This window comes from Mustela nivalis, assembly GCF_964662115.1.
Source record: "Mustela nivalis genome assembly, chromosome: X".
In the NCBI taxonomy this organism is placed as follows: Eukaryota; Metazoa; Chordata; class Mammalia; order Carnivora; family Mustelidae; genus Mustela; species Mustela nivalis.
Window position 1 is genome coordinate 62901879 of NC_139040.1, and position 22173 is coordinate 62924051.

A 22173-nucleotide genomic window follows, 5' to 3' on the forward strand; every position below is an offset into this window, starting at 1 on the left:
TAGGGAACACTGAGCTTAACAGACTGAATTAGTCATGACACAAAGACTCAATTTCTCTGTACAGTCATACACATCTATTATCTGGAGGTTAAAACTGAATCTGCTACACTTATGCCTGCCTAAGTCTCTGCAGTATTTTATCAATAATTCTTAATTCTGTATTAAATCAGGAAGCACATCCTTTTACTATTCTAGTTCACGTACTCACAAGTTGTTATATGTTATCTTTGTCAACTAGGTTGTGAAGGTTGTAAATTCCTTCAGACATAAAAGCTTTCTTAGATTTCCTAGGCATATCACAGGTATTCAAATGTTGTGTTTCCCCATTTGTTTTCTCAATTAATAACCCAAATAAATGGGGAATGATCCTAGAAGCAGAGTCTACAAGAAAGTATTAAAAGGTACAATCAGAGATGGATGAATGACTTGGCAGGTTTATGGTATTTATACAATTCTTTTAATCCCTCTGTACATATGAAGTAATAAAATATTGGGGGAAAGCTAACCGGTAGGGGAAGAAAGTTGATCATTAGTATGCTCTAGTTCTAGCCAGGCTACAACATTAATTTGCCAGACCTATGGGTAGCACCTCTTGGCCTTCTCTAAAAAGAACAGACTAGAATTCCTGCTTCTCATACCAGGGTATAGTGTACCATTAGGGGTATGCAGAAACAGGGTACATTTTTAAATTATCTATAATTATGGGGATAGTATTAATGAATTTTTTTTTTAAAAAATTCAAGCCTTCAGAATGGTTTTGTTTAAAGCAACCACCAGAAATTTCTTCTGCTCTTCTTTCCGGAGTTAATCAAATAATCCTAGGCTAGAAGGATCATTTTTGTGGGAGTGAGGCACAATGAAAAAGCAACCTGGAATCAGACACACTTGGACTACTTGAATCCCTGCTGTGGCCTTCGTAGCTCTGTGAGCCTCCAAGAATTTATTTCTCTTCATAAAGGTGAAATACACATCCAATGTAAAATGTCCAGCAGAGAAATTCTGATTAAACGTGGCCTTTTGAAATCCCATGTTTACCTTTGCTCACTCCCAAAACGCCATTAAAATGGCAGGGAAGAGGAAAAGAAGGGAAAGTTACAAGGACAATAAATCAATCAGAAGGACATCAGAATCACTTCACAGGAGGTAAAAGGAATCCCCTACAGAGTTACCCCAAAGCAGTTTCTTCCGAAAGAGGACATCCCAGAACAACTCTACAGCAAACCTGGAAGGCAGTAAGGGAAAACTGGAGTGAAGCATGAGGACTCCAGGAGGGGATTATCTCTAATAAAGATGAACAGATTTATCTCAGCAGTTTGAACACACTGGGAACAAATCAGTGTTAAGTACATAGGAAAAAAAAAACATTCAAAACTAACTCCAAAGAAAATTTAAAAAGGTACATAATGGAATCATAGCATACAACATAGCTCAGCTGTGAAGAGTATTCATAATCCCAATACAGACTACTCACCTAATCTTTAACAGAACTATACTGGGGCAAAATGAAGAAGGGAAGTATATGTGGAACAGAGGCCAGAGAGAGCTCAATCTTTCCATGTAGGAAACTGATATATAGCTTTTTATAAACATCAAGAAATTGAAAGTGTTAAGTATGTGAATTAGAAACAGGGAGGATGAATGCCCAAAAAAACCTAAGAGGTAAAAATCTCTGGGGAATGGGAAAATGTGAGGAAGAGGATGAAGCCTCTATTTTGTTGTTGTAAGCCTTAACTGTTTTATTTTCAAATATGGTCATGTGTTTTTAACAGATAAAAATAAAATGTAAAGCACCTGTCACATTATCTGTCATAAAGTATGCCCTCAATAAAGAGTAGATATTTATCTAATCTCCCCTACCTCCCCAACCAATGCTGCCCCATTTCTTGTATTCAGAATGTAATTGATTCAATCCTTTCCCTAAGAGTCTGTCCTCACCCTAACAAAGTATGACAGGAAAATAAAATCCCAGTTTCAATGGATACTTTTATTTATTTCATAGTTCACCAACTTTGCCTCCCTACCTACCTATAATTGGAATTTCATCTATTTCCATGCTGAGAAGCGAAACAATGACAAAGCTAGTTAGAATAAGCTACTTGAAAAAGAGAAGCTAACACAGCTCATTTTCTTTTAACAGGCAAAATATAAATATATGCACTCTAGAATGCATAATGGCTTAGTTGCTAGGAAATTCAAAGGGGATCTTGAAGAATGTAGGCAAATCCAATGTAGGCAGTAAAGAGGAGCTGAGATGGTGTGCAACTGCTTAAGGGTTCCTGGTGCTGCACCTCTTGGCCACTAGCTGAATCTTGACATGGGGGAAGATTTTAGCTAATGCCAAGCAGAGATACGGCAAGGACTAAGTTGACTTAGGGGCTGGGCACAGGAACCAAAAGGCAGGAAAGTACTAAACACTGCTGAGAGCATCCACCCCAGGAAGGACTTTACCTGTTTTTGAGAAAGCACACATACACAGACAGCATTACTACAAGACCCACTAAGCCAGATACACCTATCTTCCCAGTAACATGTCCCAATAACATGTCTGCTCTTCCTTTGAACACATGACCAAGATCTGGGTAACTTTCACATTCTGGGTCCCAGGTCTATTAGAGTTCACCCCTCTGGAGTAAGTCTTCCTCTCTGCCCCTCCCCACGCAAAATGGATGCCAGGAGTGTTATTTGAAGTTCCTCCATTTGTACTGCCCAGGTAATAATGAACACCAATGACAATACCACATACTATTTCCACTCTATTCTACCCACCTGTCACTGCATAATCCCCGGCCTTCCCCCCAGCAAGTCAAATAGGGAAGAATCTCACCTTCCAGGAGCTCTAAACTGGCACCACCCCCAGTGCTCACATGGCTGACTTTATCCTCTGTGTTCCATTTGGCACAGCAAGTAGCAGTGTCTCCACCACCTGTTGAATGAAAGCCAAGTTAAAAAGAGAGAAAGGAAACAAAAAGGACTGGCACCAAACTGTAAGGCGATATACTCTTAAGCCCAAAAGGTAGATGATGAACCCCCAATTCCCTCTCATTAAGAGGGTCGGTCCTCCAAGAAATGTACACTGGTTCAGCTCTCAAGACTCAACCAGCACCAAGAAACCTAGTAAAAGTTCATCATTTCCCTTCAACTTTCCTCTGATCAGAATTCTACCAGACTACCCTGGCATTAACTTTGTAAAGCACCCTTTACCTATGATGGTGATGCAGCCCCTGGCAGTGGCTTTTACCACCTCATCCATGAGAGCTTTAGTTCCTTGGGCAAAAGCATCCCATTCAAATACGCCCACAGGTCCATTCCACACGATCTGCTTAGCCCGAGCAACTGCCTCAGCGTAGTTCTTGCTGCTCTCAGGACCACAGTCCAAGCCCTAAGGGGAGGAGTTAAAAAAGAAGATGACCTACCAAGAAAGTTGCTCTGAAAGTAATGAACACCACCTTCACCAAGAGCTGAACTCAAGGCTGAACACCAGCTTCTTGTAGAACCAAAAGACACCCTTCATTCTTAAGAAGTATAAACCTGCTCACATCCTTTATGGAATATCAAATGGAAGGGAAAACCAGGTTATTTGATAAAAACATTCTTAACCACACTATGACTGTGAAGAACTGAATCAGTAGTTTTCAACAGGGGTCATTTCTATCCCTCCCCAGAGGTCCTGTAGCAGTATCTGGGGATATTTTGGTTGTCCCAACTTGGGAGGGAGATAGTTCTGACATCTAGGAGGCTGAAGTCAGGGATGCCGCTCAACACCCTGTGATGTGCAAGACAACACCCCCCAGCAAAACTACCTGAGATACCAACAACGTGATGTGCAAGACAACACCCCATAGCAAACTACCTGAGATGCCAACAATGCCAAGGTTGAGACAATGATCTATATTCAGTGGTTCTCAAATTTTGGCATGTACTGGAATCACCAAGAGGAATTGTTCTAGCAAAAAAATTCCTGGGCCCAACCTCTAGAGCTCCTGATACATTAAGTCTGGGGTAGGGCCCAGAAACTTCCATCTTTTGATGCTATTGTTCTTAGAACCACACTCTTGAGAAACACTGAATAATACCCACAAGTAAGCAAACTAGTATGTCAACATGATACAACATGATAATACGTGGCGAACACTACAATGAAATATTTAGTCTTTAATATACACATAACATACATTTTTTTCCTGTTTATAATCAGTACACTTCTGCTACCCTTAATGTTTTTATGTAAGAGTTCTTATACAGGTTTTTAGGTAACAACGTAATCCAGAACAGCCCAGATCATGAAAGTATTTAGCACCAAGCCCAGCACATAGTTAAGTCTTAACAACAAATACTAAATAAATTTAGAAACAAAACATAGTTTTGCCCCCTTATTACTGATGAAGACAGCAACAATCATGCTTTTCCCCCCATGGATTCTCTCCTGAGGAGGGCCTCGCTGCTGCATTTGGAGCCCTTTCTGACAGGGATCTCCTGTAGAGATTCTTTTAAAATGCTGGCTGGTTGAATTAATGAATGAAGGAAGGAAGGAAAAAAGGAAGGAGGAAAGAAAGAACGAAAGAAAGAAATTAAAATGCTTTTGTTCACTCCTACCACCACCCACCCTATTGACTCACCATCCAGCCAGCAGGTATGCCAGAGGCCACAGTGGCTTGGCCAGTCTTGGCATTCTCATCAAACTTTTCAGCAGTGACAAAGTCAACAGGCAAGGTAATTTTTACACCATTCTTCTCAGCTTTGGACATCAGGTCTTTGACTATCTTGGCTCCCTCTTCATCAAACAGAGAAGTGCCAATCTATACACAGGAGCCAAAATAAAGATCAGCCTCTATACTAAGAACATGATTAACTCACAAAGCAGACAGGAGCAACAATGCAGTGTAAAGGAACAATTCCAAGACAAAAGGCAACTTTCAAAAAAAAAAATGGGAGTTTCGAGGGCTCATGTCAGAAGCTGGTTTTCTTTTTAAATTTATGTAACCTGCTACTTCTGATGGAGAACCACTTCATATCTACTTAGCACTGGTATCCTACCTCCATGTTGTTGAGCACCTTTAGGAAGGTAAAAGCCATTCCACCACCAATAATCATCTCATTGACTTTGTCCAGCATATTACTGATCAGCTGGATCTTGTCTGCAACTTTAGCTCTAGAAGAGAAAGCAAGAATCATCAACAAAAGAATAAATGGTGGACTAAGGAAGTGATATTATATAGTGTCTGAGTTTTTACATCAAGGCACAGAGAAATGTCCCACAAGTGACAAAAATACTGGCTAACTACTCTGGAAAACAGTATGAAAGCTCCTGCAGAAGTTAAAAATATGACTACTCTATGATCCAGCAATTGTACTAGATATTTACCCAAAATACACAAAAATACTGATTCAAAGGGATACACATGCCCCAATGTTTAACAGCACTGTCAATAATAACCAAGTTATGAAAAGGTCCAAATGTCTATCGACTGATGAATGGATCAAGAACCTGTGGTGTACACACACACACACAGCAGACTATTACTCAGCCATAGAAAGAAACCTTGCCACTGCTCAACAATATGGATGGAGCTAGAATGTTATTATGCTAAGTGAAGTCAAGTCAGTCAGAGAAAGACAAATACCGTATGATTTCACTTGTATGTGGAATTTAAAAAACAAAACAGATGAACACAAGGGGTAAAAAAAGAGAGGCAAACCATAAAACAGACTCAGACTGAGGGTTGGTGGGTATGGGGATGGGTTAAATGGATAATGGGTAAGGAGGGGGGCACTTCTTATCATGAGAACTGGCTGTGCACGTAAGTGATGAATCACTAAGTCACCTAAAACCAATATTACACTGTATGTTAACTAACTGGATTTTAAAAAAAAACTGTAAACAAAAAAAGTACTGGCTAACGCCCTATGTTTCTTCAACCCAAAAGTCCAATCTGTTTCTAAGAAAACCCCTTAATAGTGTGGTTCTAGACCAAAAGAACTGAGAATACCTACTACTATCTATAGAAACCATGATACCCAAATACATCTCTACTTTGCCCCTTCGCCCCACAAAAACCAGAGTCAAGACAGCTAGTTGTACCTGAGCAAGACTATTAATTATGGGATTCCCCGAACCCACTCAAAACTGTCCCAGGCCAGGGCACGTGGGTGGCATAGTCAGTTAAGTATCCGACACTTGGTTTCAGCTCCAGTACATGATCTCAGGGTCATGAGATCGAGCCCAGAGTCAGGCTCTGTGCTCAACAGAGTCTGCTTCAAATTCTCTCTCCCTCTGTCCCTCCTGCTTGTGCATGCACTCGCATGCTCTCTCTAAAATATATCAATGTTTAAAAAATGTGGGATGGGACGCCCAGGTGGCTCAGTGTGTTTAAAGCCTCTGCCTTTGGCTCGGGTCATGATCCCAGAGTCCTAGTATCGAGCCCCACATCGGGCTCTCTGCTCAGCAGGGAGTCGGCTTCCCCTCTCTCTGCTCGCCTCTCTGCCTACTTGTGATCTCTGTCAAATAAATAAAAATCTTTTTTTTTTTAAATGTGGGATGGATACTCTACATCTCACATGCCCTGATTCTTCAGCAAATCATGTAAAGAAAATAGTAAGAAAAAGGAACTATTATAGAACAGAAAATGCCTAACAACCAAATACAACACATGAACTTCATATGGATCCTTATTCCATGAAGCCAATTATAAAATGACATTTCTGAGATGACAAAGAACTTCTGAATACAGACTAGATATTAGATGACAAACGAAGCTGTTAAAATATGTTAGCTATAACGTGGTGGTTATTTAAAAGAAATCTCTTTATCAGTTATGAGATACATACAGTACTACTAAGTGAAATTATGTCTAAGACTTGCTTAAAAGCACTCCTGATAAAAAATGTGATTGTGAAGCAGTGTACTAGGTGTCTGGGGGCTTATTATACTGTTCTCTCAACTTCTGTACATGCTTCAATGTTTCCACAATAATGTTATCTTTAATAAAATGTTAAAATTTGCCCCAAAACTGTTACTGGTCTAAGACTACACTGGAAGAAAGATGGCAAAAACAAGAACACCACACCAAAAAAAAAAACCCTCCACATCAACTTCCCACAAACAGTTATTTCCAGCTAAGCCTTAAATCTGATGGTTACCACTAGGTAGTACTCACATATTCCAGATCTACAGAAGGATGCAAAGCAAAAGCAGCTCGAATCCTTATCTCCAGAGATGAGGATGAGAGTCTGACCTTTGTAACACAGTGCACAAGAGGGGCAATGCTTCTAGAATGCAGAAAACAACCTATACCCACCTGAATTATTTTTAGGACCCTGATACTGGGCTCATGAATCCTGAAGAACTATGCTACCTGAAACTGACATCCAACTCCAGAGTAAGCTTTCATAGGAAAATGCTGAGTGTGTTCAATCACATGGGGAAAAACAAACATGCTTATAGAAGGGCCAGTAGCATTCAGCCATAAATAGGGTGCTACCTCGATATCCAAGTGATAGCAAGTCCTCTTATTCAAGCAGCACTAGGTCCCCAACCCCACTCTAAAATTTCTCTTCCTAGACTCTTAACCTGCAATTCTGAAATTTCTATTCTAACTAAGCCACTGGAATATCATTCTCCACGTGGTACCTTTCCCCACAGGAAAAACTGTAAAAAGGTATATAATCTGGAGAAATTAGTTCTAAATGATAAATTAAATACATACATATGAAAAGATGTTCATAGTTATTCTTGCCAGACTGTATGAACATGGAAGACTCAAGTGCTTCAGAAATTGTTAGATGAGCACCTATGGTCAATCTTTCCCATTCTTCCCTCCAAAACCACTTGCTGTCCTTCTTGGCCCTGCTTTGTCCTAGGAGTCTGACCTGCATGAAGGCACATCACTTGCCCTCGGGCTTCCAGTTAGGTTGTAGGCAACTGGGAGGGGGCGAGGTAGGGGGAACATCAATAGAAGACTGAAGGGAGATCAGAGTATTTCTTCCCCTGGCTCCCTCCTTACCAGATGCCTCCCTGTCTATCCCTATGTTCCCTGAACAAGGCTACAGTTTCTCTCAGAGGGCCCTGGATTTTGGTAACCATTCCTTCCCTTTTGTCCCTTCAGGCCTAGGGAAGGTGAGAGCTGTTGCTGGCCCCACACTACTAAGCTGTACTTTCTGGGTGTCCCTGAAGCCTACCCACACATTTGTACATAGTCTCTTTATTAAACTCTCCTTATTTACCCCATCCGATTATGCTTTCGGACCATAATAAGCCACGCAAGTCATGGCCTACTACCAGGCAAACATGCTATTTAAAGCATGATCTTGAAGAGTTCTTCATACCCGCCCAGGATGGCCAGGAAGGGTCGCTCTGGGCATTCCAAAGCCTTGGCAAAGTAGTTCAGCTCCTTCTTCATTAAGAAACCTCCAGCCTTCTGTGGCAGACTGACTCCCACCATGGAGCTAGAAAAGACCAGAGACACTGCAATTTTGGTCAATCCTTAACAATTCTCCCAATTCTAGAGTCCATCTCCTTATCGCTGAAATACCTTCACTTCTGAGATTCCAGGAGACCACGGTTTTCATCCCTAAATTCCAACAAAAATATGGAGGTACAAAACAAGGTTTTTGACTAACAGGGCACAGCCTAGAGGAACAAGTAAAAAGCAACAAACTTGAGTAGGATTGGAGAAACACAACTCAAGTCTTCAAGTCAAGGGTTTAACCATAATAAACAATCAGCCAGTTAGCTAATGGCCAAAGACTCCTCACTTTGCTTCCTAGAGACAGCGTAAGATTCTGACCTTACAATGTTAACAAAGGGAGGGCTCTACCTGAAATTTCCTAAGAGCAACCTCTTCCTGAAGCTCAACAAAAAGATTCACAATTCTTCACATTTTTCCCTTTTATTTCCTCAATAAGGACCAAGAATATTCACAGGAACCACAGTCTTAACTGGCAGCTCCAATTAGAGATAGAAGCTCAAAGTATGATGTTCTGAGAGCTTGGGCTGCTTGAGTAAACAGAGGATACTCCTCCTAGCTCAATGTCAAAAAAGACTCTTAGTACCTGTGAGCTCGGTGAGCAGTGCCAAAAGCATCATTGACATAGACATCTCCTAGCTTGGAAAGGGAAGCTCGGAAGGCTTCTACTTTGGCTGGCTCAGCTTTAACCTGCAGGGAAAAAAAAAGAAAGAAAACCAACACAGAAAATGTTGATGGCTCCAAGAAGACAACTGTAAAGGCATTTCATACCAAGAGTCCTCCTGAGTATCTCTAAGACCCAGAGTCAGTGCGACAGCAATTTGTACAACTAGAAACAGAATCTATTTCCTCTTCCAAATATTCTAGGTCTTTTGGTCCCTTCTACATTCTGCTCTCCTTCATCCTGCCTCAAATTGCAAAGAATATTCCTAACCATGGCTTAACCTCTAATCACACAAAGCTAATCACAACCCACTGACCTCTCCCCAAGTCCTAAGATTATCTTTTCCTTTCCTTAGCTTGCTTGCCTCATAGCCTCATTTCAACATATTCTCCTTGCAAAAGTTAGGATTATACTTGACCCAAGCTTCTAGCTACCAAGGCCTTTCTCCAAAGGGAAAGTGGCCCTCACACACGCACACGTTCTTCATGAGGCTGGAACAGAGAGGGCAGGTGGAAACATTGCAACAGAAAAGAACATATATATAGAGAGAGAGAGAAAGAGAGAGAGAGAGAGAGAGAAATAGAGAGAGAGAGAGAATGAATATATATATATATATATATATATATATATATATATATATATTATTCTATATATTCTATGTAACATTCCCTAGAAGTTAGGCTTCTAAGAAAACAAGAAATACACTTCTCCAAAAAAAGAGAAACAAAGTAGTAGTAAAACATTATGGCTTTGAAATGTCTGCTCACTCTCCAGGATACCCCCCCACCTAAAAGGGGACATAAAGCAGGATGGCAGGATGAACAAAAACCTCCAGAAAGAAACCAAGCAAAGATGCATGGGGGAACACATCACAGAAAAATATACAGGACAGAACTAATGTTCCTTTTAGTCACTGCCCACTCCCATCCTCCTACATTTTAAGGTGAAGGAGGTTGCCACAAATAACAGGGGTTTTCTTCTAATGACCTTAAGAATGACCTTCTAATGCTAAAACTAAAGACTGTAGAACCTACATAATCTTTCCAGAATGGAATAGTATCTGCCACTGGTGACTAAGATAATCTGTGTTAAGAAAATACTGCCCAAATGGCAGAACACCTGGGTTCTAGGCCCAACTCCAACACTAATTCACTGTGTAACCTTTGGCAAATAGATCTCTGTCCCTGAAATCTTCCCACCTATTAAAAAGGCATGATAACCCCTTGAAGAACTGTCAAAGGAAAAATGGGGCAAACAAGCTCTTAATGAAACAGGCACTACAGAAATTAATAACCAGAACCCACTTCTCAGTTTTGTTCTACCAATAACTAGAAGAAAGAAAATATTCCTAAAAGACCAATGTGGGCACACTAGAAAAAGGAAGTTATTTTATGTCCTTGCTTTTTTTTTTTAAATCTATTCTGAACTTATTACTGGCTCAAGAAATTCCAAGCACTAAATGGACACTAAATGTAAAGTTAACTAAAAATGTCACAGACTAGAACTGTTAGTTCATCATCTCAATCTGCTACCATTTCTAAGTCCTAGAGTCTGTGCAAGTGAGTTTCACTCTAACAGGCACCAAATTTGAGATCAGCACCTGACTCCTACCACTGTACCAAGATTATGCCAAAGGCAGGGTAAGGCAAGACCAGGGCCTAACGTGCTAAGAAAAGAAACTGCTTGTAAGCAGGTACTCCATGACCTTAAGAAACACCAGAAGCACAACAGGAGACTGAGATACTAGCTTCAAAGAATCTTTCTTTTTTTTAAGATTTTATTTATTTATTTGACAGGCAGAGATCACAAGTAGGCAGAGAGCCAGGCAGAGAGAGAAAGGAGGAAGCAGGCTCCCCGCAGAGCAGAGAGCCCTATGTGGGGCTCGATCCCAAGACCCTGGGATCATGACCTGAGCTGAAGGCAGAGGCTTGAACCCACTGAGCCACCCAGGCGCCCCAGCTTCAAAGAATCTTATTCCCCAAGACACAAAACACCTAAGGGTAGAAAGTTCTAAAGGATGACTTCAGCTTCTCTTTTACCCATAGGCAAATCCTACCCATCCTCAAAGAGCCAGCTTTATCATTTAATATTTGAATTCTGGCTGTCACGTCATAGTAATCTACTTTGTGGATTATCTATGGTTGCTCTTTAATTTTTGTTTTGGGTTGGTTTTTTCTGTGGTCCCTTTGGCATGACAACAGCATAGTTGAGCAATTCCAACAGAGACCATATGCAGTTGTGACTATACTGCCTACAAAGCCTAAGTATTTTACTGTTTGACCCTTTATAGAAGTAGTTTACTGATCTAATGGACTAAGCTATATATAAAGTCCAGCAACACCACTACTGCCTCTAACTTCAGTAAAATGACTGCCTTTTGGAAACTTAAATTTCTTTATAAAATGATGACAACATGTGCACTTCCTTATTTTAAAGGGAATTCAAAAAAATATTTTATACTTCATAAAAAATGTCTCAGATCCAAGGCAGTAGCATCATGACCATCATTTGCCCAACTACAATTTTCCCAGAGTCCCTTTCCACTTGACTTAGTACAAAGTACTTTTTCTGCTCACTTAATTCTTTTATAAGGAAATCCCAATTCTATCACACTAAATTTCAATTTATGGTTTTAAGAGTGCCAAGCTCAACTATTAAATTAATCCCCCTTTTAAATAAAATATTACTGTCCTTCTATAAAACACCATGGTCTGTTGCTTAGAAAAACTGTTCCAGCCTTGATGGAAAAAAAATCTGAAACTGGCTCTGCAGGAAGAACCCCTGGTACAGCATGGACACCCACCCCCAACAAGTGCCTATGAACATCTGCTATCTGCTCTCAGCACTTGGCAATCATAGGCTACCCTTCAACTAGGATTACCACACACTGTCAGGGAAAAAAAATCCTCATGTATCATAGGCCAAGTGGGGAACAAAGTAACAACTGCAAAAGCACATCCACTGAATACTCTTATACCCAAATGGTATTCACATATTTTTCAAAGGTATTACAAAGCATCTGAGCATGAGAAGGGCTTCTGGGATGCTAGCCAATATTCTATTCCTTGACCCAGGTGGTGGTTACATAGCAGGTGTGTGTGTACTCTGATAATTTATCAAGTCATGCATCTATAGATAGATAGATATAAATAAATAAATTTGTATAAATGCATAGCTTGAATATATATTCATATATACCCCTATTCATATTCATTTATATTAAAGATTTTCATGTATATTAAAATAACCCTTAATATATGAATAAAAGGTTATTTTAATTTATTCATATATGAATATTCATTATGTATGAATAACCTTTATATGAATAAACATAAACCTTATCTCATATATATGTACTTATGCTATACTTCAATAAAGAGATATCTAAGGAAAAAATAAACATGAACTACCTCTATTCTTCAATCTCTCAGGGACCCAGTCCCCCTCACCCCTAATAATGTCTGAAGTCACAGGCCCTACCTTATTCCCAGAAGCATCTTTTCCCTTCCCTTCTTCCTCCACATGAAAGCGAAGGTTCTCCAGCAGGATAACAGACCCAGCAGCTGGGTTAGCACAAGCTTTCTCCACTTCTTGGCCCACACAGTCCTTTAAGAACAAAACATCCCTGGGGAGAGCAGGAGATGGAGACAACTGAAAAGTCTGAAAGAACCAGTACATGCTTCACAGCATCTACTGTCAAGAGTCTACCAGCTCCAGAGTCTGGCACTTACTTGCCCAGCAGAGATTTAAGTTCTACAGCAACTGGCTCCAAAGAGTACTTCTCAGGCATGGGGACACCATCTGGCCGGCCAAGATGGCTCATAAGAACAACTGACTTAGCTCCATTGTCCAAGCAGAATTTGATGCTTGGGATGGCAGCCTTGATTCTGCAACAATAAAGAGACACGGGATAGATCAAGGTTACTCCTAGGAATTAGTGGGAATGGTTTTATTTATGGCCTCATGAACTATAAAGCCCCTTTTCTTTTCTAAATTCCCTCAGATTTACTGTTGGGAACTCAGTGATGGTCCTCAGGTTCAGGTTCAAAGGAAGAAGTCAGTTATGATGCCAACCCTCCACCAAGGATTATTCAATCTCATCACATTTTGCCACTTATGCAGAGATCTACCAGAGCAGGACTGAAGCTGCTATCTTTAGAAGGACTTGCTTGCAAGGTTGGCCCTTGGCCAGTGTCTGGGAACCCGGCTTCCAAGTCGTCCCTCAAATCTGACATGCGCTGTTCTAATGGACACTGCTCCAAGACTGTAAGAAGTGATTTATACTGAAAACATGTTTTCTTCTAATAGTCTAGAATTTTGTTGGTTCCAATGCAGAGGGTACCCACTGACCAGCTCCCAGTACAAATCTTGGAAGCCAAATCTCTAATAGCTTCACTGGGCAAAAATAGTGCATGCAACTTCTGCAGTTTCCACTGCTGAAAGGCGAGCACTGGAAGCCCATGCATAGATTTCTCCAGATTTTTTTTTTTAAAGATTTTATTTATTTATCAGAGAGAGAGAGGGGGAGAGAGCGAGCACAGGCAGACAGAATGGCAGGCAGAGGCAGAGAGAGAAGCACGCTCCCTGCCGAGCAAGGAGCCCGATGTGGGACTCGATCCCAGGACGCTGGAATCATGACCTGAGCCGAAGGCAGCTGCTTAACCAACTGAGCCACCCAGGCGTCCCAGATTTCTCCAGATTTTATGTGTCTTTTCCCCTTGCTGATCTTGTCATGTACCCTGTAATAATAAACTTTGGCAGTGATAACTCTATGCTACATCCTGTCATCCTGTCCTGTGAGTCCTTCTAGTGAATCACTAAGTTATAAAGGTGTCTTGGGGACCCCTCAAACATCCCTCTTATCTGATTGAGGAAGAAATCTAAAATTCCCCAATCCTGACACCATTAAAGGAAATACAGGAAAAAACTTAAAAATGTGTAGTAACTTTTCTCCACCCATTATAGATGCTAAGGCACATTTCCTGGTAGGAAAAAATACATTATATAGAACATGGTTTAAATAATGTCATATTATCTACACTACAGTTTAACTAAAAAATTATTAAACTTCCTTTAAACATGTCAAACTTTTGTCATAACCTTGATACTAACTTTCCATTTTTGCCAGTCTTTTTTTTGAAGATTTTTTAAAGATTTTATCCATTTGACAGAGATCACAAGCAGGCAGAGAAGCAGGCAAGAGTGAGGAAGAAGCAGGCAGAGAGTGAAGAAGAAGCAGGCTCCCCGCTGAGCAGAGAGCCCAACGTGGGGCTCGATCCCAGGACCCCGGGACCATGACCTGAGCCAAAGGCAGAGGCTTTAACCCACTGAGACACCCAGGTGCCCCAGTGAAGGGGATTTTAGATAGGGTGACCAGGGAAATCTCTGATAAGGTGACTGATAAAAACCAAGTTAGGTTTCTAAAATATCTTATGCTATTTGACATATATAAAAACTCACTAACACCAAATAAAGAAGAAACCTTCATTAGGCACAAAGTTTGCCCAAAGAAACAAATTATTCTTCAGGGATATCCCTTATCAGCAAGTTCTGCTGCAGAAAATAATGAAAAAAGAGATGCCTTGTACAAAACACAGACCTTCCACTATACTGCAGCAGGGAAAATGCCAGTCTCTACCCTGGGACCAGTATCTGAAAATGTTCTAGGTCTAGACCTAGACCGTACAATAAGGCAGCCATTAGCTATGTGTGCCTCTTCAATACTAGGAATAATGACTAGTCCAGATGGTGATGTGCTTGGTGAAAATACATGCTGGATCTTGAAGACTTAACACCAAAAAATTTTTATGTCCCTTTAATTTTTTACTGAATAACTCCTGAATGATTATTTTGGACTTAACTGAATTAAATATAATGTATTACTTAAAATTAAGTTCACCCACTTCTTTTTACCTTTTTAATGTGGCAACTAGAAAATTCTGTATTATATGTGGCTTATATTCTATTTCTGTTAGACAACACTGCTCTAGATCATTGGAAAGCACACCTTTCCAGCTCAAACCCCTCATCTGGAATTTAAAATTAAACCTTTTTTACAATCTAGTCAAAAGCAAGAGTGTACAATCACTTAAAATTTCTGCTTTTGATTTTGGAGTCAAGATATTTAGAATAGCCTAAACTGACTGAAAATACTACTTCTGAAATCTTTTCCCTTGTATCAGAATTCCCCAAAACTGATTTTACCTGAGCCATATGGAATGGAAAGGCTTGTAAAAATACATATAAGCTTTAAATTACTAATATTAAAAAATCCTCTTGCAGAGTTCTTCATTTTGCAAGGGAAGCAAATGCCAGCTCTGATATTCTTTAAAAATACGTAACCCCAAATTCTTCACATTTTCAAAAAATAGGGAGAGAAAATAAATCACTTAAAATGACTTTTTTCAATTTCTACATTCTCCTAAGAAAGCAGACCACATAGTGGGTTTGTGGAAGGCCAAGACTTTATATGGCTTAAGCTACCACACAGTTCTACACTAAAAAAGGAAAACCATTTCATCCTACATACCCACAGGCACACACATCTTAAGCCAAACTCAAGTTTTAGCAGAGACCTTACCTCTGGTTGTTTGTTATCTGGTTGTTCTTCATAGGAACGTTGAAGTCCACTCTAAAAAAGAAGCAAAGTTTCAGATTTCCTCAAAGATTAGGAGAAGCATTTTTAGTGAACCAGTTAAATATGATGGGTGTTCAAAAACCACCTTAATAATCATCAGTGGTATTATAAGACACAGTGGTTAGCCATGGGGAGGCCGGTGGGAGGAGGGAGAGAGAGGACTGGACCAGAAGGTGCTTCTGGGGTTGTCTTGTATTCCTTGACCTGGGTGATTACACAAATGTGTTCATTCTGTGATAATTCTTTGAGCTTATGATCTGTGTCCTTTTAGGTATGTATCTTACACTTTATAAGAAAAATTTTTTAAAATAACAAACCTGACTTCACAGGAACTAGCCCTCAAAACCTGGAAAACCAGTTCCACCTAAAAAGAGTTTCATGTGGACCTAGTATGACAGTATGTAATTAATAATGGAGGCTGAATGGGTAAGGGGTAATTAAGGAACATTATCTTGATTGTGATTCCTTTGATATTATTTCTGGGTCCTAGTGAAGCTAACTAGTATCACTCAAAAGAAAAAAAATAAAACATATCAACAGATTATCATTCTTTCTGGAGAAAGCCTGGGGCCTCATGACCAAAAAAAAAAAAAAAAAAAAAAAAAAAACCAGTGTCCAAGACCAAGTTCACACAGTACTCTTCAAGCAAAACACAGGCAATAAAAATAAGATAGCTTCTTTCATAAAACCTGAGAGGAGAGGGCGGAACATGTGATCTTGCCTACCTGAGAAACAAGCAATTTAGCAGAGAAGTGATCAGGATGGCACAAGCAAGTAATTTACTGCAGTCTCTCCTTTCTCACCTGACTTTTACCATTTTTTAAGAACCAATAATTTCCTTCCCCCTTCTGTACTCCTTGGAAGCCCAGCTTATTTCAATCTAACTGAAAACAATGTGTGATAGCTAGTTGATGGGGGCTAAGAGCTGCCTGCCAAGATCCTGTTTAAATGCTTTCTTTCTCATCTGCAGAATGGGGTTAGTATCTACCTCAGGGTGTTACTGTGAGAATTAAATGAGTTAGCATGATCTGTAAAGGGCTTAAAAGAGTACCTGGTACACAATAAGTGCCATACAAATGGCAGCTATTTTATGTGTTAATGCTTCTCCAAAATGTAATTTGTGTTTTAAAAGGCATCAATCTGCCTTTGAAAACACAATCCACTGTTACAAAAAAAGCTAGCACAGTCACATGCTAAGGGGACTACAGAAGATAAGACCTAGTGGAGAAGACTGCTGCCAATGCTCGAGGCCTAGCCAACAGTTACAACATCCTTAGACCTATAAAGACGACCACCAATTTCCTATATTCCTACTCCAACCAACCTCATTGAAGAGATGCCTTTCTAAACACGGGCTGAGGGAATAAGTCTATATTCAAACATTTTAATTAAGTCTTCAAAAATAAAAGCAGTATGCCTCTGAAGAAATACACTCTATTCAGTTTCAGGCTACCTGACTCATTCTAAGCATCTTCTCTAAATATCCCAAACAGGGCGCCTGGGTGGCTCAGTGGGTTAAGCCGCTGCCTTCGGCTCAGGTCATGATCTCAGGGTCCTGGGATCGAGTCCCACATCAGGCTCTCTGCTCAGCGGGGAGCCTGCTTCCTCCTCTCTCTCTCTGCCTGCCTCTCTGCCTACTTGTGATCTCCCTCTGTCAAATAAATAAATAAATAAAAATCTTTAAAAAAAGAAAATAAATAAATATCCCAAACAAAGCCCCTGCCAGCCTTCAAGTACATTCTGAAGAGAACAGAGTATTCCATTACTTGTTGTCATTTTCCCTCTTGCAGCCTCCCAGAAAGGCCCATGGTCAAAAGGGCTAATGGCGACAGGCTGAGCACAAGCCACCCTTTTCAGTATTCCCTACTCCCAAGCCCTTACAGGGAGGAAATTCTATGTGCAGAAATAGTCAAGAATCTGTGACATCTATACAAGCTGATATAACACACCTTACTGAGGAGAACTGGATTTCTCTTTGCCTGTGCTTTACCTCCCTTCATGACCTCCTAGACTCTCAACAACAGCTCTGTTTTTAGCTTCTCCTTCCTGAGGACTCTGCCACAGAAACTGCCCTTGCTTACACATTCTACTTCTTATATTCTATATAAAATCTGTACCCCTTCCTTTTCCACTTCCCTGAAACACTGGTGAGCCTTAGCTTCAGGCATGAACTCAGATTTCACTACACAGCTATCAGAATGGCTGAAATAAAAAAATAATGGCAACACCAAATGCTGGTCAAGATGCAGGAAAACTGATCATTCATGTAAAATAGCGTGCCTGATTTGGAAACCAGTCTGGAAATTCAGCATATGATCCAGTGATTTCACTCCTAGGCATTAATCCAAGAGAAATGACAGCATTTGTCCATATCAAGACCTGTCCATGAATATTCAATGTGCACAACAGCTTTGTTAATAGCCCCAAACTAGAAACAAACTGGATGTCCATCACAGGGTGAATGGCTAAACAAACTGTGCAACATTCATATCATGAAGTACTACTCAGCAATATAGAGAAGCGACAACTTGCATAAATCTAGAGGGCATTAAACTGAGTGGGGAAAAAAAAGCCAATCCCAAAAGGTTATATACTGTGATACCACTAATGTAACATTTTTGCAATGACAGAACTTTAGGGGCAGGAAACAGATCAGTAGTTACCAGGGGTTGGAATGGAGTTGAGGGCAGGGGAATAACTCTGTAGAGGCAGAAAGAGGAAGGTCTTGGTGATTCTCAAACGAAAAGAAAAGTTTTGTAACTTGTGGTAGAAATTACACCGATCTATACATATGATAAAACAGCACAGAACTATACACTTTGTCCCAATGTCAACTTCCTACTTCTGATATTGTACTCTAATTTTGTAAGATGTATCCACTGGAGGAAACTGAGGGAACAAAGACTTCTCTGTACTATCTCTGCAACCTCCTTAATTTTGTAAGATGTATCCTCTGGGGGAAACTGAGTGAACAAACTTCTCTGTACTAACTTTGCAACCTCCTGTGAATCTGTAATTATCTTAAAACAAATTGTTAAAAACGCTGATTTAGTTAGAATATCAAGTCTCTGTCACCTGAAATCTCAGGGGTCCAGGCCCACTCCCATTAAAAGCTCTCAAAAGTACCATGCCCACCCTTGGGTCACTGCCCCCAACTGGAAGACTGGGGTATTATGAGTGTCTTAAGGACTTCTCAGCTCAGTTTTTCCTCTCCATTTCTTTTTCCACTGCATCAAGAGCTGCTGCTTAACAAGTTAGAACAGGTTAGAGAAAAGCAGTGAGGTTTAAAACAGAAGACTGGTGGAGGAAGCAAGCAAAAAGGGAAGTGCTTCACCAGTCACCAAAGGAGTTAAGACTGGCAATCCGTGCTGGGAAGAAAGGAAATGACATTGCAAAAATAAGCCGGAAGTTATACTGAAAAGGCGGTAAAGTCACCTGGAATCCAAAAAAAAAGGAGGTGGAACCTGGTAATTACCCAGTCAGAGGTTTCTGACTAAAGTTCCCTCAACAAATCAATCTGTTTCCCCCTGGCAACTGAAAGCAGGATCCTGAATACTTGGCTAACACCAACATCAGAGACATCAGAGTTCTCTTTTGCAGGACGAAAAGGAACCAAGTGAAGTAGCCATTACTCAGGAGACCCCATTTCTGAAACACTGCCAGCAACCACCACACAAAGGCACTGAAACAAAAAGAAATTTGTGCTGACAAGGTATAGCTGCCTAGGCTCTTCCAAAAAAATCCCACAAAATTTGACTCTGTTCAAAAGAGATACATTAACAATCAGGGAAAAAGTAACTCCCTGTCCCCAGGCAAAATAAACAGAATTTATCCAGATTTCAGGGGAAAAAATATTGATTGCAACCTTCAGCAGACGAAAAGTCTTTTTGAGTATTTAGAGGACCTGGCTGGAAGTCAAAGGGACCCAAATTCTAGTCCTAGCTCTGCCACCAATTCACTAGTCTGGTGACCCTGGACAGGTAATTTTCCAACAGCAAGAGAGAACTGGCCAATCATTCCAGGTCTCAAGGTTAATCTGTGTTAAATGAAACTTTGAGCCCTTGGACAGCAAGGTATTTCGTATTAAGGACAGAGGGAGAAAAGATAAGCACCACCTCAAGTCCCACTCCCAGCCAGCCTAGTTAATCCCTCAAACCAGTTCCCCTGAGAAGATAAAGCCCAAGACTGCAACTGCAGGAAGGTGACCAGCGTGATGCCCCACTTCTGGCCTTTCAGCAGGTGTATCTGGACAGGTCAACATTGAGCGAAGTAAAGATAGGAGGAGATAATTTAAAAACCTAAAATCCAGTCACATGGCAATGGCCACCTGGCCTGTTTTTCACAGAATCTATCCCCTCTCTTAAGATCACCTGAGGGGTAGAAAAGGCCCTTTTCTAGTACTAGGATGGCTTTGATTACTACTACATCCAGATTGCATCTACTAGGTTATTTGGGAAAATGTAGACACTAAGTGTTTCTCAGGGCCATAAGCTACTGAGTTCTTCTATTTCCACAACAAGGCAGAGGCAGCGACATGCAAAACTAAAAGTGTCCCTGATAAAATCAGAGAAAAGGGTAGAACTGCATTAACTTTTACAGTGCCCACAGTTCTGAAATTCAGAGTGCCCTCCTATGTTTAAGCCTAGGGTGAAGGGAGATTCCCTACAACCTTGTGTGTCTGTTAATATCCAAAAGATGCCCTCACTTGAACCAGCCCAAATTGGCAAAGGGGCTGGATCACACCATTCACATGCCTGTCCATCTATCAACCACTTCCCAAAAAAGATAGGGCTGCACAAGGCTATCAATCAAGCCCTGCCACCCAGGAAACAAGCCACCCTTGGATCCTATCAAGGTTTATCAACAGTCGACCCATCAGTTACATACCCAACTGTCCTGCACTTTGCTCCTAGCTTGCAAATGTACCACACATTACCAAAATGATAAATGTAAAAGCTCCATACACCACACTGCTAATTTTGGCATGTTAAGGGACAAGTCCCATGGTAAGTGACCAGGATCCACACGTGCACCGTAAAAGACACCTAAGTGTAGCCCATCCTCACCTCCACTATCCTGCTTCTCTTGCTTTCTGTGAGGTGAGGCTGAGGAACAGCACGGAAAAGCACCCATGCCTTGATCTACCACGACACTAGCCAGTATGTCTCACCATTCTGATGTAAACCCCATGCCCTGTAGTCCAACGGTGCCGCGCACAGGCCTGTTACATAAGCTCTGCAGAGTATCCTTCACTGTGCCCCACCCCTCCTCCCATCCTCCATGTTTTAGGGGGTCCTACTCCTGAACATCTAAATCAACATCTTTTGGGGGAAACCTCCCTTTTGTGCAGGAACCTTAGAAATCTGTGCCTTTTCTCATCTCTCTAGGATGATCTAGGGCGGTGGGGGAAGGGAAACTAACCAAATGACCTTTCAAGGTCCCTTCTTTGGGGCCTAGGGATTTGAACGCTAAGCATTAGGCCTCACCTCGCCTGGTGGGAGCTGGAGGCGACAGAACTGCATTTCAGGAATAGGAAATAGGGCAAAACGGGTCTTTTGAGCCAGAACTGAGCCCTTCCTCGGTGGATCCACCAGCAAAGGGCAAAAACGGCTCCCCTTCCGGGTGAAGACAAGGAGGTCAGAAACCGTGAAATTGGGGCAAAGCCTCGGCCACAATGGTGGAAAGCCTCACTCTGCAGGCTCAGAACCCACGGGGCCGAGCGGACGAGTAAGAGCAACTTTGGGCAGGAGCGGAAGCAAGTTGGCTCGGGCCGAATAGACTGCGGCCAAGCCATTGAGGGAAGCACAAGCAAACGTGTAGAATTACCTCATGACGACCCGCTTCCCCTTCACGTCCAGCTTGTCCAGAGTCAGCTTGTTAGAAAGCGACATCCTGGCAATACAAGGGCCACGAGGCTGAGAGCCGAAACAGTGGAGAAGAATGCGGCCGACTAGCGCTTCAGTTGCGTGCGGAATGCTGAAAGCTGCCCGGGCCGCACCGCCCCGCCTACCGCTCCTCCCCTTCTCCCTCGCGCAGCGCCCGGCGGTTGCTATTGGACGCGGCCGCGACGCGCCAGCACTCTGCCATTGCCTCCGAGACGCTGTCTGTCTGCGAGAACACTGGTGGGACGTGCGGTTTTCATTTGTCACGTCCGGCACGCAGCAAGCCGCCCCAGACCTTCGTGACTCGAGGGTGGGAGCAGGAGGCGGGGCCGCGGGGTGGGCAGGGGGCGGGGAAGGGCTCGGGGTGGCGCCTCCGGGCGGACAAGGAGAGCGCGAGAGGTCCCGGGCCTCCGCCAGGGTGCACGGAGCCGCTGCCCCGCGGAGCACAGCCACAATGGCCCGAAGAAAAGCACGGCCCCCCAACCCCAGGGATTTCTTGGAAACCCTGCCAGGATTGATGCAAAAGGC

General features: G+C 41.7%; 1 protein-coding gene across 1 annotated transcript; it reads right to left on the reverse strand.

The window, feature by feature from the left end:
• Window positions 1-1963: 1963 nt before the first annotated feature.
• PGK1 (phosphoglycerate kinase 1) lies at window positions 1964-21946 on the reverse strand. The gene is made up of 11 exons (XM_082716030.1): window positions 21590-21946; window positions 15707-15757; window positions 12858-13013; window positions 12607-12751; window positions 9049-9152; window positions 8323-8442; window positions 5035-5149; window positions 4617-4796; window positions 3202-3379; window positions 2825-2923; window positions 1964-2448 (listed from the first exon to the last, which is right to left on the reverse strand). Exons 1-11 carry the CDS (start codon window positions 21652-21654, stop codon window positions 2408-2410), a joined length of 1254 nt encoding a protein of 417 aa, XP_082572156.1. The 5' UTR covers window positions 21655-21946; the 3' UTR covers window positions 1964-2407.
• Between the last annotated feature and the right edge of the window lie 227 nt (window positions 21947-22173).

Excerpts from the sequence above, each read along its gene's own strand:
- PGK1 (XM_082716030.1), bottom strand. The coding sequence starts at position 21,654 with ATGTCGCTTTCTAACAAGCTGACTCTGGACAAGCTGGACGTGAAGGGG. Across the intron at positions 13,014-15,706 it reads CAGATAACAAACAACCAGAG|AATCAAGGCTGCCATCCCAA; the intron begins GTAAGGTCTCTG and ends TTATTGTTGCAG. Across the intron at positions 2,924-3,201 it reads GGGCTGCATCACCATCATAG|GTGGTGGAGACACTGCTACT; the intron begins GTAAAGGGTGCT and ends TTCATTCAACAG.